Source organism: Oncorhynchus kisutch, linkage group LG3 (assembly GCF_002021735.2).
Source record: "Oncorhynchus kisutch isolate 150728-3 linkage group LG3, Okis_V2, whole genome shotgun sequence".
NCBI classification, from domain to species: Eukaryota; Metazoa; Chordata; class Actinopteri; order Salmoniformes; family Salmonidae; genus Oncorhynchus; species Oncorhynchus kisutch.
In genome coordinates, this window is record NC_034176.2 from 36,727,811 (window position 1) to 36,745,233 (window position 17,423).

Below are 17,423 nucleotides of genomic sequence, written 5' to 3' on the forward strand. Positions count from 1 at the left end.
AACATGTAACAATTAATGCCAGAGATCACAGTTGATTAGAAAACATATCATTCCAACCCCCAAAATGCCTGGTAGGGTAGTTCCTCTTAAATTAGGTATACTGCAAGTAGCTCATTTGTAAGAGGAAAACATGATTAAGTCCACTCAATATGGCACACAGTATAAAAGGTTGGTCATTTAACAATGTCAGGTTATACCACGATACTGCTTTGTAACGATTCCTTTTACGGTTATCACTGAGCCCTATCCATTGTCTACACTGTTTCCCAACACATCACAGTGAACTTGGGGATTGTATACCCTTCAGTCCTTTTGGTCCTTTTTCCATTCTGTTGCAGAATGGAATCTATGGTATTGGTATACTGAATGGTAAACCTTTTGTTACGATGGTGTCTCGTTTACCCCGGACCATCATAAAATATTTACTATTCAGGATACCAATACCATAGATTCCATTCTGCAACAGAATAGAAAGGGTCGACCATTCATTCCGACTGATGTCTCTTAAAAAGTTTGTTAAAAAGGTGAATTTGCAATGTTCTTTCAAGAATGTAATGTCCTAACAGTCAAGAACAATGCCAAGAGTATATTACTGCTCCAAATGGCATCTCCCACGATAGCATTACATTTGTATGCCCAAATTTTAAAACATACTCTACATGCCAGATGGTGCAAGCGCTCTTGAAAATTAAGTAGGCCTACCACTTTTAGGTGATAGCCTACCTACATTATGTATGTGGACACTCCTTCAATTAGTGCATTCAGCCATTTCAGCCACACCAGTTGCTGACAGGTGTATCAAACCGAGTACACAGCCACGCAATCTCCATTTACAAACATTGGCAGTAGAACGGCCTTACTGAAGAGCTCAGAATACTTTCAAAGTGGCACTGTCATCCAACAAGTCGGTTCTTCACATTTCTGTCCCGCTAGAGCTGTCCCAGTCAACTGTAAGTGTTGTTATTGTGAAGTGGAAACGTCTAGGAGTAACAACCACAACTGTGAACTGGTAGGCCACACATGCTCAAAGAACATGACCGTGGAGTGCTGAAGCACGTAAATAGTCTGTCCACAGTTGCAACATTCACTACAGAGTTCCAACCTGCCTTCATCTTAAAATAAGATGAATCTGAGTTTGGCAGAAGCCAAGAGGACGCTACCTGCCCGAATGCATAGTGCCAACTATAATGTTTGGTGGAAGAAAAGTAAGTGGCTAGGCCACTTAGTGCAAAAAGTATGTGTGAATTAGGGCCTAGAGAGCCACAGCTGTGGCAATACAAACAGTGGTAACTGCAGGACATACTGGCCCTGAACCGATCACGCGTAACTAGAGAAAACCATGCACAAAAAAAACAATCCTTATACTTATCCTTGTATCTATAAAATGTCTCGCACAACTAGCTAATTAGAGATTCATCCTCTAAACCAGTGGTTCCCAAACTTTTTATAGTCCCGTACCCTTTCAAACATTCAACCTCCAGCTGCATACCCCCTCTAGCACCAGGGTCAGTGCACTCTCAAATGTTTTTTTTTTGTAAGCCTGCCACACACACACTATACTATACATTTATTAAACATAATAATGAGTATAAGTTTATCACAACCCGGCTCGTTGGAAGGCAAGATACTCTGAGTGCAGCCCAATCCAGAAATCTGGCAGTGGCTTCTGATTAAATTCAATTTTCACTTCACAGAACCGCTTGCTGCAATTTCGATGAGGCTCTCTTGTTCAGATATTGGTAAGTGGACTGGAGGCAAGGCATGAAAGGGATAACGAATCCAGTTGTGTGTGTCGTCTGTTTTGGGAAAGTACCTGCGTAATTGCGCACCCAGCTCACTCAGGTGCTTCGCTATATCACATTTTACAATGTAAGCTAGAGTTCATTTGCACACAAAAAAATCATACAATGATGGAAAGACCCGTGGGTTGTCCTTGTTAATGCAGACAGAGAAGAGCTCCAACTTCTTAATCATAGCCTCAATTTTGAATATAGTTTAATATAGTTGTAGAGTCCCTGTAATCCTAGACTCAGATCATTCAGGCGAGAAAAAACAATCACCCAGACAGGCCAGTCGTGTGAGAAACTCGTCGTGAGACGTGAAAATTATGGTCAGTAAAAGAGAACTTTAAGCTAGTCTCTCAATTATTATTATTATTTGTTTTATAAAGTCAACACTTTACCCCTTGATAACCAGCGCACTTCATTGCATAATGCAGAAAATACACAAGAGTTCAGGGGCCTTGCTTTAATAAAGTTAACCATTTTCACAGTAGTATCCAAAACGTCTTTCAAGCTGTCAGGCATTCCCTTGGCAGCAAGAGCCTCTCGGTGGATGCTGCAGTATACCCAAGTGGCGTCAGGAGCAACTGCTTGCACGCGCGTTACAACTCCACTATGTCTCCCTGTCATGGCTTTTGCGCCATCAGTACAGATACCAACACATCTTGACCACCAAAGCTGTCCAATACTTGAAAAATATCCCCTCATGTTGTGCTGGTTTTCTCTAATTGACCCCCCATAAACATAACGGAGCTGTGCCAGGCCTGCCACGTCTGCTGATTCATCCAGCTGTAATACATATAATTCAATGGCTAGTATGAGAAGCAGTAATTGTTTTGTTTTAAAACATCTCCTGCCATGTCACTGATGCATTGTGAAACAGTGCTGTTTGACGAAGTCATTACCTGTATAGTTTTTTGGGGCCTTTTACCCCAGCATTGTCCCAGCCATATCTGCGGCAGCAGGAAGAACTAAGTCCTCTACAATAGTATGGGGCTTGCCTGTCCTAAGCCACTCGGTGGCTCACCATATAAGACACTTCTAGCCCCTTCTTATTCATGGTATCTGTTGCTGTTACTACTCGAAAGTCATCTTTATTCTCGCTCAAAACTCTCATGGCTTATTTTTGAAATTGTCATGTTTCGTTTTTAAATGCCTGCACAAGAATGGTTTCCCGTGAGAAACGGTTCATGTGACTGGATGTTAATTATTTGACTAGATGGTTTCATTTTATTTTTGGCTGAGGCTACTCAGGCGAGAAAAAGAAAAAAAACTCACCCAAATGTATAGCCCCGTTGGAAAATATAAATGTACTGTTTGAAAATGTGAAAAAAAAAGTGAATCATTTTTATTTGGCGTACCCCTGACAGAATACCTGCTTGACACACTAGCAGAGAGGAGTCAATTCATACAAGCACATTTATTTCAAAGTTACCCTTTCTTACTTACCTTTGACCTTTTTCAAAAGGAGGTGAGGAGGATGCGAGCAGTCGTTAAACCAATTGGAAATCTACCATGTGCACTTTCTCTATTCCCCTTTCCTCCGTTCCTCGCATCCTCTCTCGACTCCTTCTCAAAAAGTCAAAGGTCCCCTCAGGTCCATCTTCTCCTCCAATACAGTTGATATGGCAAGAAGATACTGTATAATGCTAGGAAAAGCAGAAAGAAATTTAGATTAGAGCCATGGACATGGATCATTATTTAATTTCTATTTCACCTGCAGACAAACCAGGACATACTCTAAAATAAGGTGTATTCCAATCGATTTGTCAGTGTTTGAATTCACAATTTAGCCTCACTTCTAGACTCCCACTTTTCATTAGTTAGACATTTTATGAAACACAACACATTTCTTAAATAAATGAATGTACCGTTCTAGTTCTAACAAGAGTGTTCTAGGCATTAATGGACTTGGTACATATTCTGTTATGTTAATGTTTGAAGTACTTTAGCTGTGCTTGACTGAGCTTGCCTGTTGCAATGGACCCAATAGAAAAGTCCCAACTTAACCCGCCTGGCGCTACAGGTAGAATAGAGCGAATGCTCTAAAGTATTTGAAATATTTCAAATATATCAGATTCTGAACCCAGGTGTGGTTTCATTCCTAGTACAGCAGTCACCATTCTGAAGACATGAGCTGTGTTCGAATACCCATACGAACATACTATATATTTAATGAGTATACACACACTACTAGTTCATTTTAGTATACTGTAAACAAACGGTATCCTTTCAGTTGAGCATACTAGTGCTTTGCCTGTCTACCTGAAGTTGATGCTGTTGCTATGCAACCTCTTGCTAGCATAGCAAATGACTAGCTAGACATGTTACGATTTCGGGTGTGTACGTAAATTCAATTTGTTGTCAGATTGTCCATTGTCTGTTCGTAAATTCTGAGCGTTTCGATCTCGGAGCATTCAAGGAGTAGGGTTGAGCCGAGCGTTCGGACCTCACAACGGCAATCAAGCACCCAAGCTAACTACTTCCCGAACACAAATGAGACCACTTCACTGACCATTTTACTCATCCTAGCCGAGTTGGTTAGGCTGTTTTCATGTTATCTAGAGCGTTGGTGACTCCAACTGTGCTGCTGGCAATAATTTAATTAGGCTTTTTTTTGCCGACGTTTACTGACACCGGCCATATTCAACGGGTGTTGAGCTTTCGTAAAATTAATCTGTTATTCTGTGCTCTGGTACACTCAGAGGAGAGTGCTCTGAAATCAGAGTAGATAGCCAGAATTAACAATGACTATACTACTTAGCTAAGAATGATGTGAATAACCAAGTCAATAATGTTGGGTAGATAGCATATAGTTAATATACTGCCTGGCAAGTTCGATGTATTTGTAGCCAACTAATGTTAGGTAACTAGCTAACATACCGGTACTGCTGTAATGCTATGCAGTTTGTAAGGATAGCGTGGCTAACAAATTGTCAGCCAACATATAACTTATTTGAAAAGCCATGACTTTATTACATTGTTCAACATTTTAACATTTGTCATCATTACTTAAAGCAATGAATTTGTATCTGCTCTCGTCAGTCTTCGGCTGCATATTTTCCACCATTCTCTTCAAATCTGAAAACGTTGTGAAGCCATTCACATTTTCTGAAGAATTGCATTATGTGACCCTAAAAGCAAGGAAATAGTGTTCACTGCTTGTATACTTTGTATTTTGGCGAATTTAGTACGACATCTGGGAACTTTTGGCATAATAACTCCATCCATACTATGACCAATAAGCATACTACATACTCAATTTGTCACAAAAAGTATGGTTAGTGTGGTTAGTATGAGTAATCGAACACAGCTAAGGTCATCAATATCACTGTCACATTTCACATAAGAAAACAGAATCTCTGCTTCTGTTAGGAAACAAACATATTCATAACAAAAATATTTAATTCTCTGCAAGTCCCTTTTCAATGTGGCCCACCGGCCAAGTACTTTCTATTACAAACACACACCAGAATCAAAAAACTGTAAAAAAACAAACAACGCAGGCTGTTGTGAACTTCACTACTTTTGATTAACAGATCCTTTTGATTAACAGATGCGATGAGGCACAGCAAATCTCTAAGTAAGAAGTCCGTTTAGTTCCTTTTCCAGTATCCCTTTGTCATCCTGTGCTGTCCCTGTTGTGACCGCCCCCCCCCCCCCCCCCCTCCCTATTCAGTACACTACTTTTGAGCATAGGGCACTGGTCAAAGGTAGTGCACTATTTAGGAAATAGGGTGCCAATTGGGACGTAACCCTTGTTCTCGGTGTCCGCAGAGCCCCTCGCTCAGCGCTGTCCGGCGTCTCGAATGCGACAGGCCACCGCCGTGATGAGAGCCGCCCCCTTTCCACTTCCATCCTCTGATTGGAGGAAAGTGACCTCGCACTGAGGCGCCAGGTCCCTGACCGTCTCATGCATGATGCTGGAGAAGCTGTGAAGAGGAGAGATAAGGAGAGAGATCAGAAGCAGGTTAGAATGTTCTTACTGAGAATAGACAATGGACCAGAATCTGCAGGGAATGAAGGGGAAGTGAGTTCATATGGCAAGGGACAAGAGAATGAGGGAAACTCATAGGCAGATGTACATGCAGGCACTGTAAAAAGGTGCTGTTAGAAGGTATGAGGCTAGAATTATACATTTATATCATGTTACATCCTTATTCTTAAATGGATTAAATTGTATATATATATATCAACATATACACACAATGACAAAGCAAAAACAGGTTATACATTTTTAGCAAAATGTTCAACTAAAATATCACATTTACATAAATATTCAGACCCTTTTACTCAGTACTTTGTTGAATCACCTTTGACAGTGATTACAGCCTTGACTCTTCTTGGGTATGATTCTACAAGCTTGGCACACCTGTATTTGGAGAGTTTCTCCCATTCTTCTCTGAAGATCCTCTAAAGCTCTGTCAGGTTGGACGGGGAGCGTCGCTGCACAGCTATTTTCAGGTCTCTACAGAGATGTTTGATCGGGTTCAAGTCCGGGCTCTGGCTGGGCCACTCAAGAACATTGAGACTTGTCCCGAAGCCACTCCTACGTTGTCTTGGCTGTGTGCTTAGGGTCGTCGTCCTGTTGGAAGGCGAACCTTCGCTAAAAAGTTTGTGGTCCTGGAGCGCGTTATCAAGGATCTCTGTATTTTGCTCCATTCATCTTTCCCTCGATCCTGACTAGTCTCCCAGTCCCTGCCGCTGAAAAACATCCCCACAGCATGATGCTGCCACCCCCATGTTTCACCGTAGGGATGGTGCCAGGTTTCCTCCAGACGTGATGCTTGGCATTCAGGCCAAAGAGTTCAATCAATCAATTGTTTCTCATGGTCTGAGAGTCCTTTAGGTGCCTTTTGGCAAACTCCAAGGGGGCTGTCATGTGCCTTTTTACTGAGGAGTGTCTTCCATCTGGCCACTCTACCATTGGTAGAGTGCTGCAGAGATGGGAGAACCTTCCAGGACAACCATCTCCACAGAGGAACTACAGAGCTCTGTCAGAGTGACCATTGGGTTCTTGGTCAAATACCGGTTTTCGCTTTGTCATTATGGGGTATTGTGTGTCGATTGATGATATTATTTTGTATTTAAATCATTTTTAAAATAAGGCTGTAAAGTAACAAAATGTGGAAAAAGTCACAGGGTCCGAATATTTTCCGAATGCAGTGTGTGTGTGTGTGTGTGTGTGTGTGTGTGTGTGTGTGTGTGTGTATATATATATAATCTATCTATCTGTATCTCACACCAATTAAACTCAAATTCTTATTATTGAAAGGAGATTAGGTTTGTAAATGCATAAAGAAACCATGTGTAACATTTTAATGAACTAGATTGATGTTTGCATTTTACCTACGTAACCACGGAAACAGAGCCTCGAAAAAAAACTTATGTTAAGAGTTTCTCAATGTTTATCCTTTTTGCACCCACAAATTTTATTCATAGATTCAGTAAGATAATAAAGGGAAAAATAAGAGCAAAGTAAAGGCTATAAACTGAAACTACCAGCTGCCTACAGTTAAATGTGCAATTAACGTCTACGGCCGTATTAAAAAAGTGTACGAAAAAACAGTGTTGATCTAGGAGTAGAGTACACCCAGTCCATATGTTTTTCATTGTCATCGAAAAGGCTAAATCCTAAATCAGCACTCGTACTCTGGGATGATTCATGAATGCAGCCCCCGGAGTATAGCTTTAACCGGACTCTCTTTTTGTGATAATACTATCTAATAACCACTCACTGTGGATGTAGTTTGTAGAGCGTTCCATCGACACCCACTGTGATTTTGAGCTCGGAGAGGTTGCGGTTCTGCCGGATCTTATCGACCACAGCGGCCAGGCCGGCACCACAGAGTTGGGCAGCGCGACGAGCCACCACGCTGCACACCTCCTTCACCAGGATACTGTCGTCACACGTAGAACTGGTCAGACCCAGGTGCTGCAGGATGGAGCGCACCTGCCTCAGGGCCAGACGGTCACTGACAAGGGGGGTGAGAGACAGGCAGGCACAGACAACAGTCAAATCATTTTTGTGAACATGAAGTGCACACAACATTGTTCTCCATCATACGCTCAACATTTTGGTGTCTAGGAAGGACATAATATTGAAATCCAATAGCTTTGATACCCTGAAAAGGGGACGCACACGTTGCTCCCACCATGGCTGTTAACCTTTTAAGTGACACTTTTCCAAATTTTCCTTTGGCTCATCAGACATCAACACTAGATAGTGACTGAAAGCATAATTGCCACAAACATTCCTAGACAAGCAAACTCTGACACCGACTCACCTCTCGATCTGGGAGAGGAACTTGGTTTCAAAGATGCCTCTGGTCTTGAGCCTCTCAGAGAGTTTGCCTCGGAACAGAAGTCCCTTTGCAGTGAACTCCAGCAGTATGTTCCTCACTATCTCCCCAAGGTACATCCCACTGATCATCTTCTCATACCTGACAGAGAGACCGAGAGAGACTTGAATCCTGAGGCTTACTGCTACACAGTTTTGTTGACAGAATCCCACTGTGGAAAAACACACTTCAGGTTTTATGGATGAAAGCGTTATTGCACTGGAGCGTGTAGTTGTCCCAGCTAGGGTCGCAAAGCTACTGGTAAATTACAAAAAAATGACTGTTGACTATTTCGGGAATTAACATAATAAATTATAAAATACCAACATATATTTTAACTATTTTGTTATATACACACACATTACCAGTCAAAAGTTTGGACACACCTAGCGGTTTTCTTTATTTTTGACTATTTTCTACATTGTGTGAAGACATCAAAACTATGAAATAACATGTGGAATCATGTAGTAACCAGAAAAGTGTGAAATCAAAAGATATTCAAAAGCTGTCATCAAGGCTACTTTGACGAATCTAAAATAAACTCGCCCCAAAAAAAGAAACGTCCTCACTGTCAACTGCATTTATTTTCATCAAACTTAACATGTGTAAATATTTGTATAAACATAAGATTCAACAACTGGGACACACTGAACAAGTTCCACAGACATTATTCCATTTCTGTTAGTCACATGTGTCCCAGAACAAAGGGAGGGGGGGGGGGGGGGGGGGGGGGGGGGCTAAAATCAAAAGTCAGTATCTGGTGTGGCCACGAGACACATTAAGTACTACAGTGCATCTCCTCCTCATGGACTACACCAGATCTGCCCTTTTCTTGCTGTGAGATGTTACCCCACTCTTCCACCAAGGCACCTGCAAATGTCCGGACATTTCTGGGGGGAATGGCCCTAGCCCTCACCCTCCGATCCAACAGGTCCCAGGCGTGCTCAATGGCATTGAGATCCGGGCTCTTCGCTGGCCATGGCAGAACACTGACATTCCTGTCTTGCAGGAAATTACGCACAGAACGAGCAGTATGGCTGGTGGCATTGTCATGCTGGAGGGTCATGTCAGGATAGGCCTGCAGGAAGGGTACCACGAGGGAGGAGGATTTCTTCCCTGTAGCGCACAGCGTTGAGATTGCCTACAATGACAACAAGCTCAATCCGATGATGCTGTGACACACCACCCCAGACCATGATGGACCCTCCACCTCCAAATCGATTCCGCTCCAGAGTACAGGCATCGGTGTAACGCTCATTCCTTCGACGATAAACGCGAATCTGACCATCACCCCTGATGAGACAAAACCGCAACTCCTCAGTGAAGAGCACATTTTGCCAGTCCTGTCTCGTCCAGCGACGGAGGGTTTGTGCCCATAGGCAACATTGTTGCCGGTGATGTCTGGTGAGGACCTGCCTTACAACAGGCCTACAAGCTCACAGTCCAGCCTCTCTGTCTATTGCGGACAGTCTGCGCACCGATGGAGGGATTGAACGTTCCTGTTGTATCTCGGGCAGTTGTTGTTGTCATCCTGTACCTGTCCCGCAGGTGTGATGTTTGAATGTACAGATCCTGTGCATGTGTTGTTACACGTGGTCTGCCACTGCAAGGACGATCAGCTGTCCGTCCTGTCTCCCTGTAGCGCGGTCTTAGGCGTCTCACAGTACGGACATTGCAATGTATTGCCCTGGCCACATCTGCAGTCCTCATGCCTTCTTGCAGCATGCCTAAGGCACATTCACACAGATGAGCAGAGACCCAGGGCATGTTTCTTTTGGTGTTTTTCCAGAGTCAGTAGAAAGGCCTCTTTAGTGTCCTAAGTTCTCATAACTGTGACCTTAATTGCCTACCGGCTGTAGCTGTTAGTGTCTTAATGACCATTCCACAGGTGAATGTTCATGAATTGTTTATGGTTCATTGAACAAGCATGGGAAACAATGTTTACATTTTTTACAAATTATCTTTGAAAGATAATCTTCTCTGTGGAGATGGGAGAACCTTCCAGAAGGACAACCATCTCTGCAGCTCTCCACCAATCAGGCCTTTATGGTAGAGTGGCCAGACGGAAGCAACTCCTCAGTGAAAAGCAAATGACAGACCGCTTGGAGTTTGCCAAAAGGCCCTTAAAAGGACTCTGACCATGAGAAACAAGATTCTCTGATCTGATGAAACCAAGATTGAACTCTTTGGCCTGAATGCCAAGCGTTATGTCTGGAAGAAACCTGGCACCATCCCTACGGTGAAGCATGGTGGTAGCAGCACCATGCTGTGGGGATGTAATCCCATGGCAAGGACTGGGAGACTAGTCAGGATCGGGGGAAAGATGAACAGAGTAAAGTACAGAGAGATCCTTGATGAAAACCTACTCCAGAGCGCTCAGACTGGGGTGAAGGTTCACCTTCCAACAGGACAACGACCGTAAGCAAACAGCCAAGACAATTCAGGAGTGGCTTCGGGACAAGTCTCTGAATGTCCTTGAGTGGCCCAGCCAGAGCCCAGACTTGAACCCGATCTAACATCTCTGGAGAGACCTGAAAATAGCTGTGCAGTGCCCCATCCAACCTGACAGAGTTTGAGAGGATCTGCAGAGAATGGGAGAAACTCCACAAATACAGATGTGCCAAGCTTATAGCTTCATACCCAAGAAGATTTAAGGCTGTAATCACTGCCGAAGGTGCTTCAACAAAGTAGTGAGTAAAGGGTCTGAATACTTATGTAAATGTGATATTTCCGTTTTTTATTTTTAATAGATTTGCAAAAAATCTGAATACTTTCCGAACGCACTGTACAAAAATGTATAACGCAACAATTTCAAAGATTTTACTGAGTTACAGTTCATATAAGGAAATCACTCAAATGAAATAAATTCAGTAGGCCCTAATCTATGGATTACACAAGACTGGGAATGCAGATACCTTTAAAAAAAGGTAGTGGTGTGGATCAGAAAACCAGTCTGTATCTGGTGTGATCACCATTGCCTCATGCAGAGCGACACATAACCTTCGCATAGTTCATCAGGCTGTTGATTGTGGCCTGTGGAATGTTGTCGCACTCTTCAATAGCTGTGTGAAGTTGCTGGATATTGGCAGGAACTCGAACACGCTGTACTACACTTCAATCCAGAGCATCCCAAACAAGCTCAATGGCAATGGGTAACATGTTTGGTGAGTATGCAGGCCATCGAAACAGACATTTTCAGCTTTCAGGAATTGTGTACAGATCCATGCGACACGGGGCCATGAATTATCATGCTGAAACATGAGGTGATGGCGACGGATGAATGGCACGACAATGGGCCTCAGGTTCATGTCACAGTCGCTGTGCATTCAAATTGTCAAAGACAAAATGCCCGCAAGACGCAATACAAGTGGTCTGCGGTTCTGAGGCCAGTACTGCCAAATTCACTAAAACAACTTTGAAGTCTGCTTAAGGTAGAGAAATGAACATTACATTCTCTGGCAAGAGCTCTGGTGGACATTTCTGCAGTCAGCATGCCAATTGCACGCTCCTTCAAGACTGTTGTGTTGTGAAAAAACTGCACATTTTAGAGAGTCCTTGCACTGGTCCCGGTGCACCTTGCACTGGTCCCGGTGCACCTTGCACTGGTCCCGGTGCAAGGTACACCTGAGTAATGATCATGCCGTTTAAATCAGCTTCTTGACATGACACCTGGTCATGTGGATGGATTATCTTGGCAAAGGAGAAATGCTCACTAAAAGGGATGAACATTTGAGAGAAATAAGCTTTTTGTGTGTATGGAATATTTCTGGGATCTTTAATTTCAACTCATGAAACAATGGGACCAACACTTTACATGTTGCATTAATATTTTTTCAGTGTATTATTCATTTATTATCTCCGTCTAGTCTTATATGTTCGAGAAAATAGCATAATAAATGAAAATCTAAAAACAATGTCTTTATTTTCTATTAACACCGCAACTCTTCCAACCATTTACTTTTTTCACAACTGCCACCAGTTTAACTCCAAAACATTAACAAATACATTGACCTAGCAAAGTAAATAAATGAAGGATATTTCATGCTAAAACCCTCATATTAAACACCAATGGTATTCACTAAGTTGGTTTATATGTAGAATCATTTTTTACAGCTTAGTCATTATTATTATTATTAATTTTTAATCTAATTTAATATATTTCACATTGATAAAGCCACACAGAGGGCCAGAGATAATTACAGACACCTGTGATAATCTGAAGTACCCAAAATGGTCACTAGATGTTCTATGCTAGATTACACAAATTCTGGTAGTTTACTGGTAAATTTAGACAGTTTCCTTTAATATACCCTCCCTTTGCAAACCTAATCCCAGCCTCCAAAGACGCATAAATCAACTTGAACAAACAGTCCAATAAATCCACAGAAAGGAGATTTAATTTGTTTAATTGAGCCTCCATAAATCAGCACCCCAACTAAAGGTGTACTCTTTCTTTGTCTTTCAACACCGTTGTAAACAAACAGTAATAGGCTACCTCTGTTTGCCAGGGTTGGTGGCACAGTCGTCGACGGCTCTGTCGAATTCTGTGCTGAAGTCGTCCAGCTCCCCGTGGTCCCCAAAGGCCCCCCACTCCATGTTAACACACATCCTCCCCTCGTCCCCCTCCACCAGCTCCACATTCTGCATTTCCTCCATGTAGCAGGCATTGGTGCCAGTACCTGGAGAGAGGGGAAATGTGTGTGTGTGTGTGTGAGAGAAAGAGAGCAACAGACACTCAAAGAAAAAGGAAGGCAGTTATTGATTTCTTACAGACTGTGCTTTGATCCAGAAGGAACATACAGTAGGCTATTGGAGACTCACCTACGATGAGGCCCACCTCACACAGTGGGTCTTCGTAGCCACAGGTCATCATGGTGCCCACAGTGTCATTCACCACAGCAACCACGTCCAGGTCAAACTCCTACAAAAACATCAACACATGGACTTATGGATCACTAAAATGGAACCCTTTTTCATAACCAAAGGATTTCAGATTTGTATACTATAATATTAAAGTTACGGTTGGTGTACTTTCATGGTATCACATTCAATTTTAAATGAATGAGATCCTACAGGTACTGTAATGTGTAACAGCGTTTTGATTCTGGGCAGTGTAGGATTGTGACTAAGCCCAGTGGGTGGGTGTGACCTCTAACCTCTCTGCGGTGGATAGCATCCTTCAGTAGAGACACAACATCCTCTCCCTCGCAGCCAGTAGCTTTGAAACCCTTGGTCCACTTTAGCAAGATACCCTGAGGAGGAGGAGGAATGGACATCACATTAGGAGGGCGGGGGATGGGCATCTTTAGCTGGCCCTGAGCAGAGTGTTGGATAGCCTATACTATGTCAGGATGCATCATAATTCCTATAATAACTACAACCTAAAACTTCTTAACTGGGAATATTGAAGAACTAGGAATATTGAACCACCAGCTTTCATGTGTTCTGGGCAATGAACTTCAACTAGTATTTTTTTTTTAAATGGCACATTACACTTTTACTTTCTTCTGTGTTTTTGCATTATTTAAACCAAATTGAGCATGTTTCATTATTTATTTGAGACTAAATAGACTATTAATATATTATATTAAGTTAAAATAAAAAAAAGTGGTCATTGTTCATTCAGTATTGTTGTAATAATCATTATTACACACACACACACACACACAAATATATAAAAAAAATGTAAAGGCAGATTAAATCGGCATCGGCTTTTTTTTTGGTCCTCCAATAAATCGGTATCAGAGTTGAAAAATCATAATTGGTCGACCTCTCCTACAGACGCCTATACAATGTGTGAATAGACCATGTGATGCACTTCGTCCACTCCTGTCAGCAATTGTCCTTCCAAGCCTTGCCATTTGAATGAACAGGTGCAGACAGAGCACCGACTGTTCTCAAGTGTTTTCAACGTTCTGTCTGTGAGAGGTTCAGCAGTGGTTCAAGCCATCCAAAAACAATGTTTAAAACGAGTTTTGTATGTGTGTGTTTGCTTTGTTACCTGGTCCAGTTTATTCTGATGGCAGGGGAAGGAGAAGGTGAAGCCGAGGGGCAAGGAAGCTCCTTTCATACCCATGTACTCCAGGAAGTCAGCGATGCAGTGCACTATGTGGTCAAACAGCTGACAGAGAACAGACCGAGAGAGGTGTCAAATGACCAATGCAGTGGACTGGGACTGTGACATAACAGACATTGAGACGGACATTTCCGGTTTACCTCCTCTCCAGTGCCCTGCATAGCCTCCTGGGGGATGGCGTAGATCTTGTTGTGCATCTCCACGCTGCGTCTCTTCCCGCCCCGCACGCGAACCAGCAGAACTCGGAAGTTGGTGCCACCAAGGTCAAGGGCCAAGAAGTCACCGTGCTCTGATGAGTTCAATGAGTCAGACAATAGGGAAGGTAGCTAAGCAAGAGCGATAACTTAACATTTTTATTTATTTTTTACATTTAGCAGCTAGAGGGTTATGTGCCTTGTTAAATAACGGAAGTAGGTGTTCACATCCTGACAAACCTTTTTGTCATCCAACAGGGAACCCGCTGATTGCTGGCTGACCACCCACCCAAACACACCCACCCACACATGCTAGGCACAGGTGGACTGTTCCTAAGTGAATTTGGTGTATTGATTTGGTAAATTCTTAACTACTAATGTAACAGCTTAAGGTTTCCTTAAGGTTTCCTAAGGTTTCCTTAAGGTTTCCTACTCCTCATGCTCCTGCTATAGTCCTTCCAAGGACATCTGTCTATTTTCCAGGATGTTCAATCAAGGGCTTTCTGAAATTCTAAATCTTAAGTATTTTCAAGGTCCATGGTGGGTACCCTTCAATTAACATCTTATGGCTCCATCTCCTCCCAGTCACACACATTCCTACCATCTCCATCCCCTCTGACCTTCTAATCCAATGTTTTTTGAGAATGAGCCGAGAGGACACGAGGAACTGCAATTGAGATTCTTCCGCAGATACCACCCCTTCTTATACCTGTTCCGTCGGGGGTGGAGCGGACGTAGGTGGGCAGCATCTTGACGGTGGCCTGGTCATGACTCTCCTTGGCCAGGCCCCTATTAATCTCCTCTCCCATCCTCCTCTTCACCTCCAGCAGCTGCTCCCGGCTCAGACGCAGGGCGTCCAGAACACGCTGCCGCTCAGCATGTTGGGTAGCCAGCCGGTAGGCCACCGCCGTCACCATGGCCGCCCCCTTCCCGCTGCCGTCCTCTGAGCGCAGGAAACGCACGTCGCAGTCCGGCACCAGACGCCGTACCATCTTGTGGAGCCGCCGCGCAAACCTGGGCGAGGAGAGGCACAACTTTACTTTTAAGCGTATTAAAATGTTAAAAAGGCTTAATTAGCTATTAGTAAACTGTTGGTAAATTAATTACTATTTGTTAATGTTTCTTATTAGTGAATACATGTGTATAAACCATTCCTTACTTGGTCTTGTAAATTTAATTGAGATTTAAGGTTAATTTCCATTGTAATTCCCCTCATCCGGTGTAATTTATACAGAACAAAAAGTATAAAAATGCAACATGCAACAATTTCAAAGACTTTTGAAATCAATTCAATTGAAATCAATTAATTAGGTCCTAATATATGGATTCCACATGACTGGTAATACAGATATGCAGCTGTTGGCCACAGATAACTTTATCAAAAAAGAAGGGCCACACAATAGGCCTCAGGATTTCACCACTGCATTTCTGAGCATTCAAATAGCCAACGATAAAATGCAATTGTGTTCGCTGTCTGTATCTTATGCCGGCACATACCATAACCCCTCACCACCATGGGGCACTCTGTTCACAACGTTGACATCAGCAAACTGCTCGCCCACACGACGCCGGTTGAACATAGTGCAACATTTTCCTAAAATTATGTTGGAGGTGGCTTATGGTAGAGAAATACATTCATGGGGTCTTCAAACGGGCGGCGGTTCGTGTGCAAAGTATATGATTACTGTAACGGCGTTCTTCGTTTGTTGAAAGAGAGGACCGAAATGCAGCGTGGTGGTTACTCATGTCTTTAATGAAAAAAGTGACGGTACATGAAATAACGATAAATACAAAAAAACAAGAAACGGAACGTGAAACCTAATACAGCCTATGAGAGGAAGCCCAGTACTGAGAGGAAGCCCAGTACTGAGAGGAAGCCCAGTACTGAGATGAAGCTCAGGTAGGTAGTAGGCTCCGGTAGATCCTGGCTGGCTGGCGGATCTGGAAGATTCTGGTTGACTAGCAGATCTGGAAGATTCTGGTTGACTAGCAGATCTGGAAGATTATGGTTGACTAGCAGATCTGGAAGATTCTGGTTGACAGGCTGATCTGGAAGAATCTGGTTGACTGGCAGATCTAGAAGATCATGGCTGACTGGCGGATCTAGCTGCTCTATGCAGACTGACATCTCTGACTGCTCCATGCAGGCTGACAGCTCCTTGCAGACTGGCAGCTCTGGCTGCTTCATGCAGACTGACAGCTCTGACTGCTCCATGCAGGCTGACAGCACCCTGTAGACTGGCAGCTCCTTGCAGACTGGCAGCTCCTTGCAGACTGACGGCTCCTTGCAGACTGACAGCTCCCTGCAGACTGACAGCTCCCTGCAGACTGACAGCTCTGACTGCTCCATGCAGGCTGACAGCTCCTTGCAGACTGACAGCTCCTTGCAGACTGGCAGCTCCTGGCAGACTGGCAGCTCCTTGCAGACTGGCAGCTCCGACTGCTCCATGCAGGCTGACTGCTCCTTGCAGACTGGCAGCTCCTTGCAGACTGGCAGCTCCTTGCGGACTGACAGCTCTGGCTGCTTCATGCAGGCTGACAGCTCCTTGCAGACTGACAGCTCCTTGCAGACTGGCAGCTCCTTGCAGACTGGCAGCTCCTTGCAGACTGACAGCTCCTTGCAGACTGACAGCTCCCTGCAGACTGGCAGCTCCTTGCAGACTGGCAGCTCCTTGCAGACTGGCATCTCTGGCTGCTTCATGCAGACTGACATCTCTGACTGCTCCATGCAGACTGGCAGCTCCTTGCAGACTGACAGCTCCTTGCAGACTGGCGGCTCCTTGCAGACTGACAGCTCCCTGCAGACTGACAGCTCCTTACAGACTGGCAGCTCCTTGCAGACTGACAGCTCCTTGCAGACTGACAGCTCTGGCTGCTTCATGCAGACTGACAGCTCTGACAGCACCCTGCAGACTGGCAGCTCTTTGCAGACTGGCAGCTCCCTGCAGACTGGCAGCTCCTTGCAGACTGACAGCACCCTGCAGACTGACAGCTCAGGCTGCTTCAAACAGGCAGGAGGCTCCGACAGCGC

The 17,423-nt window shown here is 43.8% G+C and overlaps 1 protein-coding gene across 1 annotated transcript in view; it reads right to left on the reverse strand.

The window, feature by feature from the left end:
• Positions 1-3,107: 3,107 nt before the first annotated feature.
• Positions 3,108-17,423, reverse strand: part of LOC109881999 (hexokinase-2) — a 76,723-nt gene continuing 62,407 nt past the window's right edge. Inside the window, exons 10-18 of the mRNA XM_020474103.2 lie at positions 15,102-15,406; positions 14,339-14,487; positions 14,124-14,243; positions 13,279-13,374; positions 12,944-13,043; positions 12,618-12,801; positions 8,069-8,224; positions 7,520-7,756; positions 3,108-5,713 (exon numbers count right to left, since the gene is read on the reverse strand). Of these exons, the coding sequence (XP_020329692.1) occupies positions 5,569-5,713; positions 7,520-7,756; positions 8,069-8,224; positions 12,618-12,801; positions 12,944-13,043; positions 13,279-13,374; positions 14,124-14,243; positions 14,339-14,487; positions 15,102-15,406 (1,492 nt within the window). The 3' untranslated portion in view covers positions 3,108-5,568. The remainder of the gene's footprint in view (positions 5,714-7,519; positions 7,757-8,068; positions 8,225-12,617; positions 12,802-12,943; positions 13,044-13,278; positions 13,375-14,123; positions 14,244-14,338; positions 14,488-15,101; positions 15,407-17,423) is intronic.